Source organism: Ranitomeya imitator, chromosome 1, assembly GCF_032444005.1.
Source record: "Ranitomeya imitator isolate aRanImi1 chromosome 1, aRanImi1.pri, whole genome shotgun sequence".
Classification (NCBI taxonomy): domain Eukaryota; kingdom Metazoa; phylum Chordata; class Amphibia; order Anura; family Dendrobatidae; genus Ranitomeya; species Ranitomeya imitator.
This window is the reverse complement of record NC_091282.1, coordinates 433,552,961-433,576,266: the sequence shown is the minus strand read 5'-3', so window position 1 is coordinate 433,576,266 and position 23,306 is coordinate 433,552,961. Positions and strand designations below refer to the sequence as shown.

At 42.8% G+C, this 23,306-nt stretch overlaps 1 protein-coding gene across 1 annotated transcript in view; it reads right to left on the bottom strand.

Annotated features, from left to right (window-relative positions):
* PTAR1 (protein prenyltransferase alpha subunit repeat containing 1) overlaps positions 1–23,306 on the bottom strand; it is a 95,597-nt gene that overhangs the window by 21,030 nt on the left and 51,261 nt on the right. The window contains exons 3-5 of the mRNA XM_069763595.1: positions 15,395–15,461; positions 13,809–13,913; positions 1,861–2,074 (exon numbers count right to left, since the gene is read on the bottom strand). Of these exons, the coding sequence (XP_069619696.1) occupies positions 1,861–2,074; positions 13,809–13,913; positions 15,395–15,461 (386 nt within the window). The remainder of the gene's footprint in view (positions 1–1,860; positions 2,075–13,808; positions 13,914–15,394; positions 15,462–23,306) is intronic.

The following is a 23,306-nucleotide window of genomic DNA, read 5'->3' as shown; positions in this document are numbered from 1 at the left end:
TTGTGTTATGTCCTTTTTAAATAATAAAAATTATTAATGAAAAAATTCTTTTGAATTTATTGTTGGTAAATATTCTCTTTGGGGTATATATTTTCTTCAGCAGGGAAAGGGAAGATGGTTAAAATTGATGGGAAGATGGATGGAGCCAAATACAGGAACATTCTTGAAGAATACCTGTTGGAGTCTGCAAAAGACCTGAGACTGGGACGGAGAATTGTCTTCCAACAAGACAATGATCCCAAACATAAAGCAAAATCTACAAAGGAATGCTTCACAAATAAACATATCCAGGTGTTAGAATGGCCAAGTCAAAGTCCCGACCTCAATGCAATCGAGTGGAGTGATGTGAAGGTTTTATTTGTTTTTGTTTTTTACGTGTGCCGAACTAAGTTTTCCTATTTGCATTATTTTGGGGTACATATGACATTTTAATTGCATTTTTTTTTAAGAAAGGCACGATGACCAAAAATTGGCAATAAGAGTCTTCAGTTGGCTACTCAAAACTACTCAAGGGTGGCACATCTTAAAGGCCACTAACAAAAATTGACAGCAACATTTCGGTGGTTAGAGGTAGATGCGTAGAGATAGATTTTCTATTGGGACAGTCCTATTTATTATAAATAAAAATTAAGAGTACTGTACTCAGTGGTAAAAGGGAACCTGTCAGAGAAAAACGCTATTAACTTGCAGACATGGGGGTAATTTGTAGGTTAAAAAGCGTTATAAACCTGCATGGTGCCCACACTTAACCGAACGCTGCAGGGAGAAAATGAATGGCGACGGCGCTAGTTCGCCAGCTATAACCGCACCCCCGGCCCTGACTGACACATGTCGGGAAGGGAGGGGGTGTGTGATTTCAAGTGCTATAAAACTCTGACTAAACCAGCACCAGTGCCGCCCCAGCGACTGAAGAGTAAGGGAAGAATAAAGTTAATTTTCTTCCTGCTTCTGGCTAAGTGCTGGCATCGGGCAGGTTAATAACGCTATTGACCTGCAAATTAAACCCATATCTGCAGGTTAAGGGTAAGTTCACACAGGACTTTTTGGTGCGTTTTTTATGCTAATTTAGGTGTGTTTTGGGTGCGTTTTTTTTTCTCTCTTTTTCTAGGCTAATGTCCTTGGATTTTCAGCAGCAAAAACGCAGAAATAATGATACCTGCGTTTTTGATGCGTTTTTTTCAACATCCATTCAAGTCAATGGGTGAAAAAAACGCAGCAAAAACCCTGAAAGAAGTGACATGCTCTATGTCAAAAAAACGCAGCAAAGCACAAAATACTGATCAAACAAAAAACCAATGTGTGTGCATGAGATTTCTGAAATCTCATAGGCTTTGCTGGTACTGTAAAAAGCAGCTGAAAATTAGCATAAAAAAGCAGCAAAATTACGCAGCAAAAAAGTCCTGTGTGAACTTACCCTAATAGCGTTTTTTTTTTCTGGCGACAGGTTCCCTTTAACAGCCATTAAAATGTATCGACAACTGCAGACTACATTTTCATTTATATTTTTTCCCCCCATCTACAATCTGGGACCCTACAAAAGACATTTATTCTTACAAGTACATGCAGTGATCATTGATGATAGAGCAGGCAACAAATCTAAATGGCTGTAATGGTATCAACCGCCACACGTGCACTGATCGGCTGCTTCCAGAGACATCTATGATTGATACATAAAGCCAGAAGAAGTCTTTGGGAGAAGGTGAGAGTTTAGAGCTATAAAAACTTGCCATTTCTTACAGATTTCACCAGTGCAAACATCTTGATTTTTCTTTTTTTTAATGAATATTGAAAAAAAAATATACAATGACTAACGAATTTACTAAGTATGTTCAAAACTTTTAGTTTTCCAGTTCCAAATACCTTGGCATTTAGTTTCCCCAGGTGCTGTAGAACCCAAATGCGATGGGACCAGGAATTGTAGTTGCTTGGGTACCTTCCTGCGGCTTCACAACAGACATTCATCTCTTCTCGCACAATAGCCTGGAGCTGCTCTGTCAGCATCTGACAACTTGCTTCCTTTTTCACAACCGATGGAGGAATGTGCTCCTGCAGAAGATGCTGCAACACCCATCTCCTGTCAAGGCAAAAGTTGAAGAGTTGTTACTAGCTTTAAAATGCATACTAGCCCGAGAGGAGGGCAAAAGGACACTCTTCAGGCCCATGTCGGGTGAACGGAGGGCTTTATTGAAGTGTTTGCCATCTGAGCGTACAGACACGGCAAAAGGCATTGTGTAACCTCAGTGCTCTAAAGCATCAACAATAATTCTGGTGTTTCACAACTTCTATGATTTAAACCAGGTGTCTGTCCAGTTTTATTGCCCATTGTGTAACTTCTTTGGGCAGAACCTAATGTTATTTCTCAACATGACAATTCTAGTGGGAACTGAAGATACACCGTATTTTTCGGACTATAATATGCATTTTTGTTCCCCCAACTTTTTGGGGAAAGTGGGGGGTGCATCTTATAATCCGAATCTGTATGCTGTGCTGTAGAGGGGGGGGGGGAGGGGGGACTCTGGAGTGGTGTCAGGGGGCTGGAGTGGGCAGGCTGCTGAGACGGCGGGAGGTCAGGTGCTCCCGCTCATTAGCCTCATGTAATATTCACTGCACCCGCTGTCCATCACATCGGTGCTGAAGCCGCGAGGTTAACAGGAGAGTGGTGCATATTGCATATGCCTGCACTCCCCCCACCCCATCATGAATATGCCCCCCCCCCCCGGTCACTCTATGTGCCTCCTGCTGGCACACACGGCCGCCACGGTCACTATATTCCCCCCTGCTGGCACACACATGCCCCCCCCAGTCACTACATGCCCCCCTGCTGGCATGCACAATATAATAACAAACACTTAACTCACCTTCTGATGATGGCTCCGTGCTCCCAGTTCTCCCGTGGCTCTTCCTGTGTCTGTGCAGACATCTGATCATGTGATCGGCACAGCACAGTGATGTCATCACTGTGTGCCCAGGTCACATTATCCGATGCCAGGGAAACAGGAAGTGCAACCGAGGAGCTGGGAGCATGGACCCATCATCGGAAGGTGATTAAGTGTTTGTTATTTTATCATGTGCATGGCAGAAGAGGGGCATATATAGAGACGGGGGGGGGGGGCATGTATAGAGACAGGGTGGGGGGGCATGTGCGTGCCAGCAGGGGGCATATATAGAGACAGGGGGGCCATGTGCGTGCCAGCAGGGAGGCATAAAGTGATTATTTAATAAATAATTTTATTAAAGTCCCGTTTTATAACTCTGTAAAAATAAATAAAAAATGTCCTGCAAGAAAAAAAAAAAAAAGCCCTCACGCAATTCCATTCACAAGAAAAAAAATATGTTATGAATCTTAGAATATAGTGAGTCCTTTCCCACCTCACAAGAAAATGAAAAGTCTTATAACATTACAATAGTACTGACCTGCACAATAAATGTTACCAGGCCATTTTTACCCTCAGTGAAAAGGTAAAAGCAAGCCACTGTACAATGGCAGAAGTCGCTTTTTTTTTCTCTATTCCACTCCACAAGTAATTTTATTACGCATTTTTAGTAGCATTTACCCCTTTTAACCCCTTACCGGCATCGGACGTACTATACCGTCCGATGCCGGCTCCCCTGCTTTGATGCAGGGCTCCGCCGGGAGCCCGCACCAAAGCCGGGACATGTCAGCTGTTTTGAACAGCTGACATGTGCCCGTAATAGGCGCGGGCAGAATCGCGATCTGCCCGCACCTATTAACTAGTTAAATGCCGCTGTCAAACGCAGACAGCGGCATTTAACTACCGCTTCCGGCCGGGCGGCCGGAAATGACGTCATCGCCGACCCCCGTCACATGATCGGGGGTCGGCGATGCTTGTGAATGGTAACCATAGAGGTCCTTGAGACCTCTATGGTTACTGATTGCCCGTTGCTGTGAGCGCCACCCTGTGGTCGGCGCTCACAGCACACGTGCAATTCTGCTACATAGCAGCGATCAGCAGATCGCTGCTATGTAGCAGAGCCGATCGCGCTGTGCCTGCTTCTAGCCTCCCATGGAGGCTATTGAAGCATGGCAAAAGTTAAAAAAAAAAGTTTAAAAAAATGTGAAAAAAATAAAAAAAACAAAAGTTTAAATCACCCCCCTTTCGCCCCAATCAAAATAAATCAATAAAAAAAATATCAAATCTACGCATATTTGGTATCGCCGCGCTCAGAATCGCCCGATCTATCAATTAAAAAAAAGTATTAACCTGATCGCTAAACAGCGTAGCGGGAAAAAAATTCGAAATGCCAGAATTACATTTTTTTGGTCGCCGCGACATTGCATTAAAATGCAATAACGGGCGATCAAAAGAACGTATCTGCACCGAAATGCTATCATTAAAAACGTCATCTCGGCACGCAAAAAATAAGCCCTCAACCGACCCCAGATGATGAAAAATGGAGACGCTACAAGTATCGGAAAATGGCGCAATTTTTTTTTTTTTTTAGCAAAGTTTGGAATTTTTTTTCACCACTTAGATAAAAAATAACCTAGTCATGTTTGGTGTCTATGAACTCGTAATGACCTGGAGAATCATAATGGCAGGTCAGTTTTAGCATTTAGTGAACCTAGCAAAAAAGCCAAACAAAAAACCAACGTGGGATTGCACTTTTTTTGCAATTTCACCGCACTTGGAATTTTTTTCCCGTTTTCTAGTACACGACATGCTAAAACCAATGATGTCGTTCAAAAGTACAACTCGTCCCGCAAAAAATAAGCCCTCACATGGCCAAATTGACGGAAAAATAAAAAAGTTATGGCTCTGGGAAGGAGGGGAGCGAAAAACGAACACGGAAAAACGAAAAATCCCCCGGTCATGAAGGGGTTAACCGCAGCTAATTTTTCTTTTCGTTTTTTTCTCCTTCCTACTTATCCTACAAGAGCCACAAGTCTTATGTCAGCATAGGAGCATGAAGGCAAAAACAAAAAAAAAAAAAAACACAGGAAAATTCTGTGTACAACACACATCTACTAGATGTATGCAGCAAGAGTTCTGCTCTTGAGCTCCTCCTCATGGCTACATCAATAGGAGAATAAAGTTATGGCTCTTGGTAGACCGCATAGGAAAAAAAATGGCCGTGGCTGGAAAAGGTTAAATCTCTTTAGCAGCAGTACATAAAACCTCAGCATTTAGGAATGATTTCCCATTGTATAATACCCGCTTACAAGCTGAATACACAATGGTAGTGAGAAATCTAGCTGCTTAGGATATACATTGATTCTGGTGTGAAGAACGTTGCATGTCTTGTGTATGATCTCAGGGAATACTAGATACTGGCGGGTCCAACTCTGGCTCACAGAAATGAGACGAGCCCACAGACAAGAGCCTGATGGGAAACTAATCACAGCTCCTATGGGAAATCAGTTAAAAGGCAGCTGGAGCGAAAAATCGCTAGAAGCTTCCATTAAAGATAAACAGGAATACCTGCCTACCAATAAACGCAGGATATCAGAGGAAAATAAGCAGCTGAAGTTACATTTAGTATAAAGGTTTTTAGGTTATTCTATGGAACACTGGATTAATGCCTGTTCCATACCTACACAAATATGGGTATATAGACCATAACACTTATAACAGGAACCACATGAAATTAGCCAAGTGACCTCATGGACTAGACAGCATAAGGATAGCTAATATTTACACAGAGGTCCCTGCTTGGTGCAGCAGAACAGGCCAGCGCATGCGCAGAGCTGTGGACACGGTAGTAATGTGATTATGTCATATGGCAACATGGACAGCACAGCAAAGAAGGAACATGCAGTGTTTGCATCCGATCTGATCAGCAAGACGGACAGAGTGGTCATGGTGAATGAACTGGAAAATGTTAGTAATGTACACTGCTCAAAAAATAAAGGGAACACTAAAATCCCACGTCTAAGGCTATGTGCACACGTTGCGGATTAGGCTTAGGAATTTCTGGTGCGGAAAACGCACCAGTGAATTTGTCACGTTTTTTGTGCGGTTCCGCAGCGTTTTTTGTGCGTTTTTGCTGCGGTTTTCTTGCGGATTTGCTGCGTTTTTTACCCTTGCGGTTTTCTATAATGGAATGGGTACGAAAACACTCCAGATTCACAAAAAAGAAGTGACATGCTACTTTTTTTTTAAACCGCAGCGTTTCCGCAGCGGACTTTCCGCAAAGTGTGCACAGCATTTTTTTTTTCTCATTGATTTACATTGTACTGTAAATCAATTGCGGATCTGCAGCGTTTCTGCACTGCAAAAAACGCTGTGGATCCGCAGAGAATCCGCAACGTGTGCACATACCCTTAGATATCACTGAATGAAATATTCCAGTTCAAAACACTATCACCGGCGCTCTACACCTCAACCCACTATATAAATGGGGATAACCTAACACAATAACCCAGCTGCTGGTAGCCACAGAACATGTGCCACTTTCTGAAAGAACCAAAAAAATGTTATAAACATCGGCACTGCGCTTGGGTTATTAAAGAAATGCCATTACCCTAAAACCCCTGGGTATGCTGGTGAAAACATGTGTCCTGTTGCAAACGAAATATGAGATGTCGCGCTAAAAGTCAGGCGCTGCACTGCTATGTACTTAGAATGATCCCCTTTTAGGAAACAATGTTAAGGGGCCAAATGGAAAAAAAGGAAGAAAGGAGGGGATTCCTTACCGTGAATAAGGATACTGGGCATGCTCCGCTGCTGATGGGTGTATGGACAGATGAGGCACAGTCATAAAACGCTGGCGATGATCAGAGGGTGGGCACGCAGGAGCGTGTGCGGTCGGGCGGTGCAGATGTAGCATAATCCATGCCAACTAGCGATGACCGGAGGGTGGGCACACAGAAGCGTGTGCGGACGAGCGGTATGAAGTGCCGCTACTGAGTGCAGAGCCAGCGAACGTCCCGGCCGGAGGCGTCCCTGGTTGCACTAGGAAACAAAGATGGCCGACGCTGACAAGCAGCGTGTGACGTCACAGGCCTATGGAGGCTCCCGAGGACCAAAAGGATTACCGACGCGTTTCAAAGGGTGAACGCCCTTCTTCATCAGGGCTAACCCGCACCGCCTGACTGCACACTCTCCTGCGTGCCCACCCTCTGATCATCGCCAGCGTTTTATGACTGTGCCTCATCCGTCCATACACCCATCAGCAGCGGAGCGTGCCCAGTATCGTTATTCACGGTAAGGAATCCCCTCCTTTCTTCCTTTTTTTCCATTTGGCCACTTAACATTGTTTCCTAAAAGGGGCTCATTCTAAGTACACAGCAGTGCAGCGCCTGACTTTTAGCGCGACATCTCATATTTCGTTTGCAGCAGGACACATGTTTTCACCAGCATACCCAGGGGTTTTAGGGTAATGGCATTTCTTTAATAACCCAAGCGCGGTGCCGATGTTTATAAAATATTCCAGTTGTAAATCTTTATTCACTACACAGTGGAATTTGTTGAGAACAATAAAACCTAAAAATGATCAAGGAAAATCACAACTAATATCTCTCGGAGGTCTGGAGTTGGAATGATGCTCAAAACCAAAGTGGAAAATGAAGTTACAGGCTGATCCAACTTCAGTGGAAATGCCTCAAGACAAGGAAGTGATGCTCAGTAGTGTTTGTGGCCTCCATGTGCCTGTATGACCTCCCTACAACACCTGGGCATGCTCCTGATGAGATGGTGGATGTTCTCCTGAGGGATCTCCTCCCAGACCTGGACTAAAGCATCCGCCAAATCCTCAACAGTCTGTGGTGATGTTGGTGGATGGTGCGAGACATGATGTCCCAGATGTGTTCAATCGGATTCAGGTCTGAGGAAAGGGCGGGCCAGTCAAAAGCTTCAATGCCTTCATCTTGCAGGAACTGCTGACATACTCCAGCCACATGAGGCCTGGCACTGTCCTGCATTAGGAGGAACCCAGGGCGAACCGCACCAGCATATGGTCTCACAAGGGTCTGAGGATCTCATCTCGGTACCTAATGGCAGTCAGGCTACCTCTGGCAAGCACATGGAGGGCTGTGTGGCCCACTGCCAAACCGGTCATGCTGAAGGATGTTGCAGGCAGCAGATCACTCTCCACGGCGTCTCCACACTCTGTCAAGTCTGTCACATGTGCTCACTGTGAACCTGCTTTAATCTGTGAAGAGCGCAGGGCGCCAGTGGCGAATTTGCCAATCCTGGTGTTCTGTGGCAAATGCCAAGCATCCTGCACAGTGTTGGGCTGAGAGCACAACCCCTATTTGTGGATGTCGGGCACTCAGACCATCCTCATGGAGTCGGTTTCTAACCGTCATGTTGCAGGGCTCGGGCAGTGCTCCTCCTTGCACAAAGGCTGAGCTAGCGGTCCTGCTGCTGGTTTTTTGCCCTCCTAAGGCCCCCTCCACGTCTCCTGGTGTACTGGCCTGTCTCCTGGTAGCGCCTCCAGCCTCTAGAGACTACGATGACAGACAGCAAACCTTCTTCCCACAGCTCGCATTGATGTGCTATCCTGCATGAGCTGCACTACCTGAGCCACTTGTGTGGGTTGTAGAGTCCGTCTCATGCTGCCATGAGTGTGAAAGCACAACCAACATTCCAATGTGACCAAAACATCAGCCAGAAAGCATTGGTACTGAGATGTGGTCTGTGGTCCCCACCTGCAGAACCACTCCTTTACTGAGTATGTCTTGATAAAGGCCAATAATTTCCATCTGTTGTCTATTCAATTTGCACAACAGCATGTGAAATTGATTGTCAATCAGTGTTGCTTCCTAAGTGGACAGTTTGATTTCACAGAAGTTTGATTGACTTGGAGTTATATTCTGTTGTTTAAGTGTTCCCATTATTTTTTTGAGAAGTGTATTTATTGATGTCGGTTTCCCATGAAATTATTTACATAGATTTCAATGACTAATGAAAGATAGTCTTAGGTCGAGTGCACACAGTCAGTAATTGGCAGCGCTTTGGACGCAGCACATGTCCGCTGTGTCCAAGGGCGCTGCCACCTATTGACTGCAGGTGATTCCGCATGTGTTCATTGAACAGTGTAGATTCACCACGTCCAATACACTGTATGGGTGATATTTATCTTGTGGAGACACATAAATTGACATGCTGCAGTCTGGAAAGACGAGCCGCATGTCTGTCTCCGCGGGTGAGCCACGGGCGTCAGAGCACGATATAGTGGGCATGGGATTTCTTGAAATCCCATCCACTATGTTGTAATATCTGGACGCTGTGGGTTGGACAATGTGGATGAATGCAACATCCAACCCAGAAAAAAAGATGTGCACACTGTCACTGGGTTGGTGCAGGCATGAACAAAATAGTCCAAGTACATCTGAACATACATACAGCGTTCCTAGCCTCTTTCCCAGCCTGAGCCACTGCGTAGACCCGGATATGACTGTATGGGTCTTGTGCATAAATACCCGTGGCCTTACACATTGGCCCCCACATCACCCACTAGGCGGATGCGCTTTCACACAACTCCTCCGGAGCTGGTAATTATTAAGGCTTTCTCCTCTTGCTTACAGTGGCTTACTTGTTTTACTGGGCATTTGCTTATCCCCTGTTGTTCTCTCTCCCTTCTCTCTACTTCCCCTTAGCCCTATGGGAACTCGGCTCTTTCTCCTCTCCTCTACCTCTTTGGCATAAGGTCAGTGCATTTCATCAGCGACCGGATCGCTGCACCTGGTTTTCCTGTTTTAGATTTGTATATGTGCTCTATGTGACTGTTTCTCCGGAATAGCCTTGCTCCTACCTGCAAATATTGGGGACTCCCCACCCCTATAATAGGGTCTCCACAGCATGTTCTTGCAATTGTATGGGACAGAGTACTGTTGTTACAGCTGTCAATTAGTACCATTATGAATTTTGGACCTGATGTTCTTGTTGTTTTTGTTATTGTTTTTCTTGTTTCCCCTTTTTTTTCGGTTCTTTTTAATATATTACATGTATATACAGTGGGGCAAAAAAGTATTTAGTCAGTCAGCAATAGTGCAAGTTCCACCACTTAAAAAGATGAGAGGCGTCTGTAATTTACATCATAGGTAGACCTCAACTATGGGAGACAAACTGAGAAAAAAAAATCCAGAAAATCACATTGTCTGTTTTTTTAACATTTTATTGGCATATTATGGTGAAAAATAAGTATTTGGTCAGAAACAAAATTTCATCTCAATACTTTGTAATATATCCTTTGTTGGCAATGACAGAGGTCAAACGTTTTCTGTAAGTCTTCACAAGGTTGCCACACACTGTTGTTGGTATGTTGGCCCATTCCTCCATGCAGATCTCCTCTAGAGCAGTGATGTTTTTGGCTTTTCGCTTGGCAACATGGACTTTCAACTCCCTCCAAAGGTTTTCTATAGGGTTGAGATCTGGAGACTGGCTAGGCCACTCCAGGACCTTGAAATGCTTCTTACGAAGCCACTCCTTCGTTGCCCTGGCGGTGTGCTTTGGATCATTGTCATGTTGAAAGACCCAGCCACGTTTCATCTTCAATGCCCTTGCTGATGGAAGGAGGTTTGCACTCAAAATCTCACGATACATGGCCCCATTCATTCTTTCATGTACCCGGATCAGTCGTCCTGGCCCCTTTGCAGAGAAACAGCCCCAAAGCATGATGTTTCCACCACCATGCTTTACAGTAGGTATGGTGTTTGATGGATGCAACTCAGTATTCTTTTTCCTCCAAACACGTCAAGTTGTGTTTCTACCAAACAGTTCCAGTTTGGTTTCATCAGATCATAGGACATTCTCCCAAAACTCCTCTGGATCATCCAAATGCTCTCTAGCAAACTTCAGACGGGTCAGGACATGTACTGGCTTAAGCAGTGGGACATGTCTGGCACTGCAGGATCTGAGTCCATGGTGGCGTAGTGTGTTACTTATGGTAGGCCTTGTTACATTGGTCCCAGCTCTCTGCAGCTCATTTACTAGGTCCCCCCGCGTGGTTCTGGGATTTTTGCTCACCGTTCTTGTGATCATTCTGACCCCACGGGGTGGGATTTTGCGTGGAGCCCCAGATTGAGGGAGATTATCAGTGGTCTTGTGTGTCTTCCATTTTCTAATTATTGTTCCCACTGTTGATTTCTTCACTCCAAGCTGGTTGGCTATTGCAGATTCAGTCTTCCCAGACTGGTGCAGGGCTACAATTTTGTTTCTGGTGTCCTTTGACAGCTCTTTGGTCTTCACCATAGTGGAGTTTGGAGTCAGACTGTTTGAGGGTGTGCACAGGTGTCTTTTTATACTGATAACAAGTTTAAACAGGTGCCATTACTACAGGTAATGAGTGGAGGAAAGAGGAGACTCTTAAAGAAGAAGTTACAGGTCTGTGAGAGCCAGAAATCTTGATTGTTTGTTTCTGACCAAATACTTATTTTCCACCATAATATGCAAATAAAATGTTAAAAAAAACAGACAATGTGATTTTCTGGATTTTTTTTTCTCAGTTTGTCTCCCATAGTTGAGGTCTACCTGTGATGTAAATTACAGACGCCTCTCATCTTTTTAAGTGGTGGAACTTGCACTATTGCTGACTGACTAAATACTTTTTTGCCCCACTGTATGTACAGTTCACTTATATGTTTGTATCTGTTTTACAGTGAGGTTTTGATAAAGACCTGCTGGGGTCGAAACGTTACCTGAATTGAATTGTCTGCCACCCATTTACCTCCTAAAAAAGCACCTGGTGATGTTTATTGTATATGTTAATAAAGAAACTACACAGTTTGCTGAACTTTCAACCATTTTGAGTGCGGCTGATTTTTCCTATACGCAACATCCAACCCACACCGTGGGAACATACCCATAGGGTTAGAAAACGTGCATAATTCTTAGCAGCAGAAAATTAATCCCAAATACTTTTGCTACCTTGAATTCCATTTCAAAAACTGGATCATACACTAGTAACTGGGAGTATAAGGCCGGTGTCACACTTGCGAGTGCAATGCGATAAACTCGCACGAGTCTCTCGCATCAATACCGGCACTGCCGCCAGCACTCGAGACCGGAGTGTGCGGCTGCTTGTATTTCTATGAAGCTAAACGCTCCAGTCCCGAGTGCCGGCGGCAGTGCTGGGTATTGAGGCGAGAGACTCGCGCGAGTTTCTCGCATTGCACTCGCAATTGTGACCCCGGCCTTAGAAGGAGTTGAACCCTTTGAGAAATTTTTATTTCATAGGCTGCAGTAGTTATAGAAAAACAAAACAGAGTATGGTTATGTTCACAAGTTACGTTTTTGCTGCATTTTTTTTTTTACTGCAGGCAAAACTTGCTGGAAGCTGCAATTTTTGCTGTTTTTTTTTTTTGTGCATTTTTCTTGTCTCTTGTGCATACTGATAAACGTTTAGTTCCACCCAAAAAAATTATGATGCAACTTCCTTAAGGTTTTTGCATAAAAAACGCAGAAACAAAACCTGATACCTGCATTTTTGCACTTAGTCATTGCTTTCTATAGGTGAAAGAACGCTGCAAAAATGCAGAAAGAAGAGACATGCTGCAGTTTTCCAAATCAGTCAGGAAAAAAAAAAAAAAAACACTGTGTGCATGAGATTTCTGAAATCTCAGATTTGTTGGTACTCAAAAACGCAGCTTAAAATTTGCATAAAAAAAACAAAAAATGCAACATGTGAACATAGCCTATTGCTTACCTCTGTGGATCCAGCGCAGGCTCTACACCGCTGCCCTGGTCACTGGTTGCAGTGCTGGTGTCACATTAACAGTGCTGCAGCCAATAATGAGACTGGGCAGCAGAATAAAACTAGCGCTGGACCCAGGAAGTATAAGGGTATGTGCACACGATGCAGATTTAGTGCAGAACTGCAGCAGATTTTTCTGCAGCAGAAACGCTGCAGAACTGCACTGTGATTTACAGTACAATGTAAATCAATGTGAAAAAAAAAGCTGTGCACATGGTGCAGAAAAATCTGCGCAGAAACGCTGCAGATTTCAAAGAAATGCATGTCACTTCTTTTGTGCAGTTCTGCAGCGTTTCTGCACCCCTCCATAATAGAAATCCACAGTGGTAAAATCTGCACAAAAAACGCATTAAAAAACACACAAAAAAAACGCACCTGCGGATTTAGTGCAGAAAATTCTGTACCACATTTAATACGTGTGCACATAGCCTAAAGGTACCTTCACACATAACGATATCGTTAAGGATATCGTTGCAACGTCACGCTTTTTATGACGTAGCAACGATCCCGCTAACGATCTCGTTATGTGTGACAGCGACCAACGATCAGGCCCCTGTGGGAGATCGTTGGTCGCTGGGGAATGATCAGGACCTTTTTTTGGTCACTGATCACCCGCTGTCATCGCTGGATCGGCGTGTGTGACGCCGATCCAGCGATGTGTTCACTTGTAACCAGGGTAAATATCGGGTTACTAAGCGCAGGGCCGCGCTTAGTAACCTGATATTTACCCTGGTTACCATTGTACTAGTAAAAAAAAAAAAAGTACATACTCACATTCTGATGTCTGTCACGTCCCCCAGCATCCACATGTTTAAAACTGCTTTCGGCAGGAGCGCTGCTAATGCACGCGCTCCGGCCGAGAGCTTCCCTGCACTGACTGTCAGTGTCGGCCGTAAAGCAGAGCACAGTGGTGACATCACTGCTGGTCGTGATTGTAGGTAAATCGTTTAGTGTAACGGTACCTTAAGTGATACTCTGTTTGTTTCTCTTTTCTAGATTCTGCAAGGGGGACAATCCCTTTAGCTTGTCTTTGTGTACGATCTAATGTTAGGTGAGAGACAAGACACGCCACAACTGGGAGGGGTGGACTCTGATGGAACAGTAATGGGTAAACCAGTAAGAAATTGCACGAAAACCACTAAATACTAGACCTGTGGATCCACGTTTCAGGACTTTTTGGGAACTTCGTCAAGGCCAGTTTTCCAAGCTGCAAATCCTTTTCTGGGTTGAGAGCCCCAGACTGGATCAACTCTTTCCTGGTGAATAGAAGGCATGTTACTGATCAACTAAAAGTTAGTACAAATAGGCACATCTGGTACCTGCGCTTCCTTTTAAAGTTATGCCGAGAAAGGCCGGGGTCACACTTGCGAGTGTGATGCGAGAAACTAGAAATACATGCAGCCGCACGCTCTGGTCCTGAGTGCCGGTGGCAGTGCCGGATATTGATGCGCGATTTTCTTGCACTACACTCGCAAGTGTGACCCTGGCCTAACAAGAAGTCACAGACCATTTCATCCAACAGAGAGAAAAACAAAACATCACATTATTATATCATGGATGAACAAAACAAACTCCTACCCCTGCCAGATCTCTGACATTTGTCATAGGCCTATAATAATATATACAGGCACAGGGAATCAGAAGGGTCAAGAACATTACATAAAAATACAAAGTTTCATAATTGATTTTAAAAACTAGTAATAACCAAAACTATCGTAAAGACGTGCTCACATACTCTTTTCCAGAATATTCCATTTCTAAATCAGATATTAAGATTTAGATCTACACAGACAACTTGTGTTCTATTAAAGGGAACCTGTCACCCCCAAAATGGAAGTTGAGCTAAGCCCACCGGCATCAGGGGCTTATCTACAGCTGTTACAAGTAGCTGGGAGCAGGCTACACCTCTAATCGGTGATGTAACATCCCTGCAAGGAGGGGGCTCACTAACGAGCAAAACCAGCGTCACAAATATCTTAAAAAATCTTCATAATAATTATCTGCCAAAATACATTATTTTAGTGATCTTCTACAATGTATGTTATTTTTTCCCTACATTTGAATGCACCAGCTACTTACTTGTGCATCTGGCTGGCTTGTATATTATCCTACTTAAACTGAGAGACCAGAATTATAAAGTCCAAGAACGTAAAATGTTATTTTTCTCCATTAAACCATGTGCCAGTAGTGCAAATATTAATAACTGGTGATGAACCAGCATTGTAAAGCCTATGAAATTTTACCTTATAAGAAGGTCTGATGCCTGTATGAGTGACACACAGATCTCCAAAAATCCCAGTTGAAAAAGCGAGTCACCGAAGCCCGATGCTTAATATACGATAATTAAAATAATTGTTGCTATGCAATGGCTCTCGCGTGATTTATAATGATAGACGCAAGACAAACACAAGGTCCAAGTTTCCCATTAAAGGGACACTGTCAGCACAGAATAACTTTTCAAACCAAGTAGAGGCGCTCAATGCATCATGATGGCGCCAAGTATTGATATACACCATCATACCTACTTGTTTTCTATCTATCACCACCTTTTTCTGGCTCTAAGAAGCCAGAGATGTCAATCAAGGAAGAAGGGGATGGAGATTGAGGGAAAACAAGTGGGAAGGAGTATATAAAATGATTGGCCCCGCCAATGTTGCACCGAGCTTCTGTATTTGGCTTCAACAGTAATTCTGCGCTGACAGAGTCTCTTAAGAAAAGGCAAAAGAAGGATACATACCTTACATTCCATGCAGTAGTGAAATCTGGGTTCAGCAACAACAGGGTGCAGGTTACATCAATCAACTCTAAAGAAAAGAAAGGAGAATATATTACATCATGGAAGACCTTCACAAATATGTTGTAAAAAGTTGAGACAATATGATTGGCACCCCTGAATACTTAGCACGCGATGTAAAAGTCTCCAAGAATAAAAAGTGTTTAGTGAAACAGTTTGGATGTACCGTATTTTCCAGCGTATAAGACTACTTTTTAACCCCTGAAAATCATCTCAAAAGTCGGGGATCGTCTTATACGCCGGGTATGGCGTGTGCAGGGAGCGGTCCTGGATGGTTCCCAGGGTCTGGAGGAGAGGAGACTCTCCTTCAGGCCCTGGGATCCATATTCATGTAAAAAAAAAAAGAACAAAAATAAAAAATATGTGATATACTTACCCTCCGACAGCCCCCGGCTCTCAGCGGTGCAAGCGGCGGCCTCCGTTCCTAAGGATGCATTGAGCAAAGGACCTTAGAGGACGTCGCGGTCGCGTCCCATATTTTTTATTTGTATTCTTTTTTTTTTTTTACATGAATATGGATCCCAAGGCCTGAAGGAGAGTCTCCTCTCCTCCAGACCCTGGGAACCATCCGGACCGCACACGCTATGTAAGATGACTGGGCGTATAAGATGACCCCCGTCTTATACAGCGAACATATCCCAAACTCCATATTTTATATGGAAAAGTTGGGGGTCGTCTTATACACCCAGTCGTCTTATACTCCAGAAAATACGGGTATGTGTCAGATGTATATCTATGTTTGATACAGAGAAGAATAAGACACAAAAATAAATATAAAAAAATCTATATCTAAAAAAGGATACTGAATGCAAAACAATGCCAGGACATAATGGAACCAAATGAAAAAAAAATCACAACTATCCTGTGAGAAATTAGAACCTAGGCTCACCTGGACCCATCTGGTCTGTGCTCTCATGACTTTAAAGGGAATCTGCTACCTCATCTGAGAGCAGCATGGCGGTAGGGAAAGAGAAGCTGAATCCAAGGATGTATCACCTAGTTTACAGGATGCAGCCATTCTGACACAATCAGAGCGTTTAGTTTAGCAATAAAGCAGAGCTGAGGAAGCTGCCCCCGCCCACAGCAGACTGTGCGCAATGTATATATACAGTGAGCTACTTATCACAGGAGGGGGCGTTGCCAGAGTAGTCTGAAGGATTTATCACTAAGAGATTAACATTGCCACAGTTAGTAAACAGCACAAACTTTGACAAGGGACACATCCCTGAATTCTGTGTTTCAGCCTCTATCTCCGGCTGTCTTCAGATTACATAGCCAAACCTGCTGACAGATTCCCTTTAATTAGCCTATGCATGGTAGCTTTGATGCTCAAAAAAAGTCAGCATGGGCACCCAGTGTTTTTGATGAGCTTCCAAGCGGAAAAACAACTTTGAGTAATTTTGAGATATGGAGAGCTTCCTCTCAGTTTCTGTTCAGAATGGAAAAAAAACACAAAACTAAAATATCTAAGCAAACCTGAAATTCCATTACCACCAAGCACAAGAAGTCTGAAGGGTACAAGACTATCGCCAAAGACCTTGGCACCAGATTTCAACAGTACAAAACGATACCAAAATGCATAATCCCTTCTCAATGTCTGCCATACGAAGAATGACATTTCTACTATACAAGTCTTGCTCAAACTACCATACAATGATTTAGCATTTAAAAATTCCCTAAGAGATATAAAAATAAATACAAATTTAAAAAATAAAAAATTGTAATAAATCTTAAATGTAGAAGTTTAAGTCACCCCCTCTTTTTCCTGTTAAAAGAAATATACGGTAAGTAAAAAAGTTAACATTGTTGTGTCCATAAAAGGTGTGGTCTAACAAAATATAAAATACTTTAAAATGTATGCTAAATGCAGATAACAATAATAATAATAATAATTATAAATAATAATAAAAACAACAATGTCAATGGGGGCCGATTGAAATTTTATTGAAATAAGGCATTTAAATGGTTACACAGCATCAATTAAGGGTTACAACCCGAGCCAGTGCTATACACCTTGTACGCGACCTTCGATGTACATGTACATTAGACAAACGATCATATTGCTCGTCTGTGGGGTGACTGGCCAATTATTGAGAATGCATGTTCCTAGGAAGACTCGTTTACTACCAGGCCAGTGTAAATGCACCCTTAGGGGCTGAATCGTTAAGGGGATTTACTCCAGAACTCTGGCATATTATACTTTAATAAATCCATTTTTTGTGTGTGCGCAATTGAGAAGTTGAGCAAAAGTTTTCACGCCAGTCCTGGCCAGCTATGTTAATATGGTCGGTGAATGGATGGCACAGAATGTGGCCAAGAATGCTCATATAATTCATGAAAAGTTAAGCTACACTGGTGGCACAAAGTACTCCAGAAATGTACTCCGGCATGTGACTGGATGATATTTCTGTTAGAGGCACCTAATTCATTAAATGGCATGATCACACTAGTGCCAAAATTTTGCAACTTTTGACATTTTCATGCCAATTTCTCTGCCAAAATGGGCCAAGCTGAGGTGGGATGCCACAGCTCGTCTAATTCATGACAATCTGTGGCATTCCGTATGTGAAAAATCTCACTTCAGTCCCTTACAAGATTTCTGATATGGCCCACGCTCAAGATTCATGAAGAGGGTATCTGCCGCTACCACACCCCCGCATCAAGACCAGCGAGAAAATAGGGCCAAAGTAAAAAAAAAAACATTGAGTGCAATTTTGGACCGTATAAACACCTAAACCAATACAGTATTAATGCATACATTTGTTTTTCAGAATAATATTGAGCATCATAATACCATAAAATTGGTTTATCTTTATTGCATTGATATGCTTAGTATGCAGCTAAAGGGTTTTTAAGTGAGATAAGTACTTTTATTTCCATAATGGAATGGATGATTTTGCAAAGCAGATTTTCCCTTAAATTACTATTACTAAGGAGGTTAGGGGCATGGTAGAATTGAGGCTCCACAGGGATTCTTAAATATAGAACATCTGAAGAGCCACGCACTGCCGCAGTTTAGCTAGGTTTATCTTTGATCTTCTAAAGATGCAAGAGATTGGGATGATGGACGGCTGGGAGGCAGCTGAAACGGGGGGAGATACCATACCTCTGGGACTCAATACAGGTATGGCAGCAATTTATAAAAGTCAGTATTTCAGTGTTACTAGGGATCAGAAACGTAAGAGCCACCTTCACATTATGCAGCCTTAGTGCTGCTGAAGGTGGCTCTTTTGATTAAAAACACCCTGGGGGGGGTTTGTTCCCTTTAAAAAAAAAAGGAAAATGTAATATTTCCACAACAGAGGCAAAATTAAAAAAACCTTTAATGTTTTATTCCGTTATGCAGCCACCAATACTTTATTCGTCCAATTCAACATGAAAAATTGAATGAAAGGTCTTCTATAATATGTTAACAACTATTTTATTAGTGTGTCTATTATTGTGCTCAATTGATAAGCTGCATACCTTAAAAGGGAGGTCTCCACTAGTTTGATTATTGCCACCATTTCTAGTGAAGGAGAACTGTACTGAAGTAACTTGGAGTAGCAACCAAAAAGCATATGGAACGGTGCTGTAATGGGTCCATGCACAGTTTAGGTCAGGTAATCCACTAAACTGATAACAGCAGATCGGGACATTCGAGGTATGTGCACACGTTCAGGAATTTTCGCGTTTTTTGCACGTTTTTTCGCGATAAAAATGCTATAAAACGCATACATTATGCATCCTATCATTTAGAATGCATTCCGCATTTTTTGTGCACATGTTGCGTTTTTTTCCGCAAAAAAAAACGCATTCCGGAAAAAGAAGCAACATGTTCATTATTTTGGCGGATTTTTTGCGGATTTCCCATCGTTTTGGAGTGTCTGGGAAAAAACGCATAAAATCCGCCCCCCAAAAAAAACAGATGCAGAATTCATGCGGAAAACCTCAGGTTTATCTCAGGAAAATTCTGCATGCATTCCGGACGTGTGCACATACCCTCAGTTGTCGTACTCCCGCCGATCAAATATTGATAACCTTTCCTAAAAACAGGTCATCAAGCTCAAATTGGTGCACAGCCTCTTTGAAGGACTTTTGTCATCTTAAACATTTATGACATATCCCATGAATGTCCGATAAATGTGCAAGCTTGCTCAGCTGTTTTCAGATTTTCAACAGAAATTAATGAAGTGAGCTGGGCATGTGTGGATAAGTCTACTTTCACACATCCGGTTTTTTTAATCCATCACAATGCGTCGGCGCGACGTATCGACGGATGCATCAAAAATAGTGAAAAACGTATGCAACGCATCCAGTATTTCGACGGATCTGCTAGACGGTTCTGTCGAAAAACTGGATCCGTTGCATCCGTTTTTACCATTTTTAGACGGATCCGTTTTCCATGCCTAAAAATGGGAGTCTCTCAAATGTGATTGACTACTGGAAAATAGGGAAACCAATATATTGACTGGCTGGCTGTCTTCAGGCTGACAGGAGTCTTGCTGGCACATTTGGGGGTGACGCCCCAGGCCCGGTTTATATAGATTTGGGGCCTGGCCAATTACAGTAGCTACAAATTCCTGATTCTGAGCATGCTCAGTGTAAAAAAACGGATTCCAGCGCTGGATTCCGTCATACGACGTGTCACGACTGATCCTGCGTCCATAGGTTTCCATTCTAGTCGACGACGTATGCCGCAGGATCCGTCGCGACACGTTTTCCTGACGCAGACAAAAAACGTTACATTGAACATTCTTTTCCAGACGGTCCGCCAAAATACGACGGATCCATCGCACGACGGATGCGACGAGTTGCCATCCGTCGCTAATACAAGTCTATGGGAAAAAAACGTATCCTGCGGGCACATTTGCAGGATCCGTTTTTTTTTCCCAAAACCACGCATTGCAACAGACCTGAAAAGACGGAAGTGTTAAAGAGCCCTAACTCTACATTTACAGCAGCCACAAAATAGTGATTGCTGATTCAATGATGGAACTACCCTTGAAGTGCCCCCATTAAGGGTGGATACAGCAGTATCATTTAACTTCGCAAATTTCAAGTTCTGCAGAAGAAAACCAGAACCCTGACCTAAATAAGCAGTAATACCGTATATACTCAAGTATAAGCCGAGATTTTCAGACAAAAAAAAAATGCGCTGAAAGTGCCCTTCTCGGCTTATACTCGCGTCATGGTTGGCGGGGGTGGGGGGGGCGAGGGGGTCAGCGGCTGAGGGGGAGCGATGACGGTCACATACTCACCTGCTCCTGGAGCTCCTGACGCGGTCCCTGCATGTCCCATGGGGTGGAGCCGCATATTCATTACTGTAATGAGAGGTACCAGTGACTGCTGAACAGAGGAAGAAGCTGCGGGCGCCGGAGACCATCTGTCCGGGAGAAGCTGCCAGTGACCGCGCCGGGAGCAGGCATTAACCTTCCCTCGTTCCACCGCCACCCAGTCTTCCGCAACCTCTGCAGTGACTATTCAGGTCAGAGGGCGAGATGACGCATTAGTGTGCGCTCTGCCCTCTGCCTGAACAGTCACTGCGGAGAGACGGGACGCTGAGCAGCACCGGCAGCGGCGAGAGGTGAGTATGTCTTTTTTTTTTTATTGCAGCAGCATTATATGTGGCACATTGTTATATGGAGCATCTTATGGGGCAATAAAGAACTGTATGGAGCATTATATGTGGCACATTGTTATATGGAGCATTTTATGGGGCCATAATGAACTGCATGGAGCATTATATGTGGCACATTTTTATATGCAGCATCTTATGGTGCCATAATCAGCATTTGTGCAGCATTATATGGGGCATATTTTAATATGGAGCATCTTATGGGGCCCATCATAAATTTTATGGAGCATTATATGGGGCATATTTTGTATGGAGCATCTTATGGGGCCCATCATGAACTTTATGGAGCATTATATGGGGCTACTGATTCAATATGGATATTCAAAAACACTTAACCAACTAATGTCTCAATTTTACTTTTATTGGTATCTATTTTTATTTTTGACATTTACCGGTAGCTGCTGCATTTTCCACCCTAGGCTTTTACTCGAGTCAATAAGTTTTCCCAGTTTTTTGTTGCAAAATTAGAGGGGTCACCTTATACGGTAATCTTTATTTTTATATAGCGCTAACATATTCTGCAGTGCTTTCTAGTTTTTCCACACATTATCATCGCTGTCCCCGATGGGGCTCACAATCTAAATTCCCTATCAGTATGTCTTTGGAATGTGGGAGGAAACCAGAGAACCCATAGGAAACCCAGGAAAACACGGGGAGAACATACAAACTCATTGCAGATGTTGTCCTTGGTGGGATTTGAACCTAGAACTCCAGCGCTGCAAGGCTGCCGTGCTAAGCAATAAATTATAAAGAAAAAAAACACAAACTTTTCAAACTTAAACCCAGCACACTAATGTAAAATGGCCTTAATTTGTCATACATTTCAGGCAGATAGTTTAATGATCCACACACTATTTTACATTCAGAACATCGTTAAATTCATGTAAGATTAATGAAGCTTTTCTGGCTTGTTAAGCTTCAAGACAGAAGAATATTTTTTTTTCTTTAATAAAGAACATCACACTGATGTTCACCTAAACTTCTACCAACCAATTAAACACACTATATTTTTTTTCCCCATGAAGGTTTAACATGAATCAGTGTAGCCTATAAATTATTTATACCCCATCTCCTCATACCGTGGTCATACATTTATCACCTATTCAGCGTATATAAAGGCCCTTTTTCTCAGACTGGTAAGGGGCCATTGATAACGACCTCCGCCCCCAGCCTAAAGATAGCAGCCCACAGCTGCCCAGAAAAGGCACATCTTTTAGATGTGCCAATTCTGGCACTTTTCTTGGCTTTTCTCACTTGCCCTGTAGCAGTGGCAAGTGGGGTTATTTGTAGGGTTGATGTCACCTTTGAATGGTCATGTGACATCAAGCCCACGGCTTAGTATTGAAGAAGGCATCTATACGACACCTATCCATTACTAATCAGAAAACAGTATTTTATTAGAAATAAAACAAAACACAGTTTTCCATTTTAACCCCTTAGTGACAGCCAATTTGGTACTTAATGACCGAGCTAATTTTTGCAATTCTGACCACTGTCACTTTATGAGGTTATAACTCTGGAACGCTTCAACGGATCCCGCTGATTCTGAGATTGTTTTTTCGTGACATATTGTACTTCATGTTAGTGGTAACATTTCTTCAATATTACTTGCGATTATTTATGAAAAAAACGGAAATATGGCGAAAAATTTTAAAATTTTGCAATTTCCAAACTTTGTATTTTTATGCCCTTAAATCAGAGAGATATGTCACGAAAAATAGTTAATAAATAACATTTCCCACATGTCTACTTTACATCAGCACAATTTTGGAAACAAATTTTTTTTTTGTTAGGGAGTTATAAGGGTTAAAAGTTGACCAGCAATTTCTCATTTTTACAACACCTTTTTTTTTAGGGACCACATCACATTTGAAGTCATTTTGAGGGGTCTATATGATAGAAAATAATGAAGTGTGACACCATTCTAAAAACTACACCCCTCAAGGTTCTCAAAACCACATTCAAGAAGTTTATTAACCCTTTACGTGCTTCACAGGAACTGAAACAATGTGGAAGGAAAAAAATTAACATTTAACTTTTTTTTGCAAACATTTTAATTCAGAACCATTTTTTTTATTTTCACAAGTGTAAAAACAGAAATGTAACCATAAATGTTGTTATGCAATTTCTCCTGAATACGCCAATACCCCATATGTGGGGGTAAACCACTTTTTGGGTGCACCGCAGAACTTAGAAGAGAAGGAGTGCCGTTTGACTTTTTCAATGCAGAATTGGCTG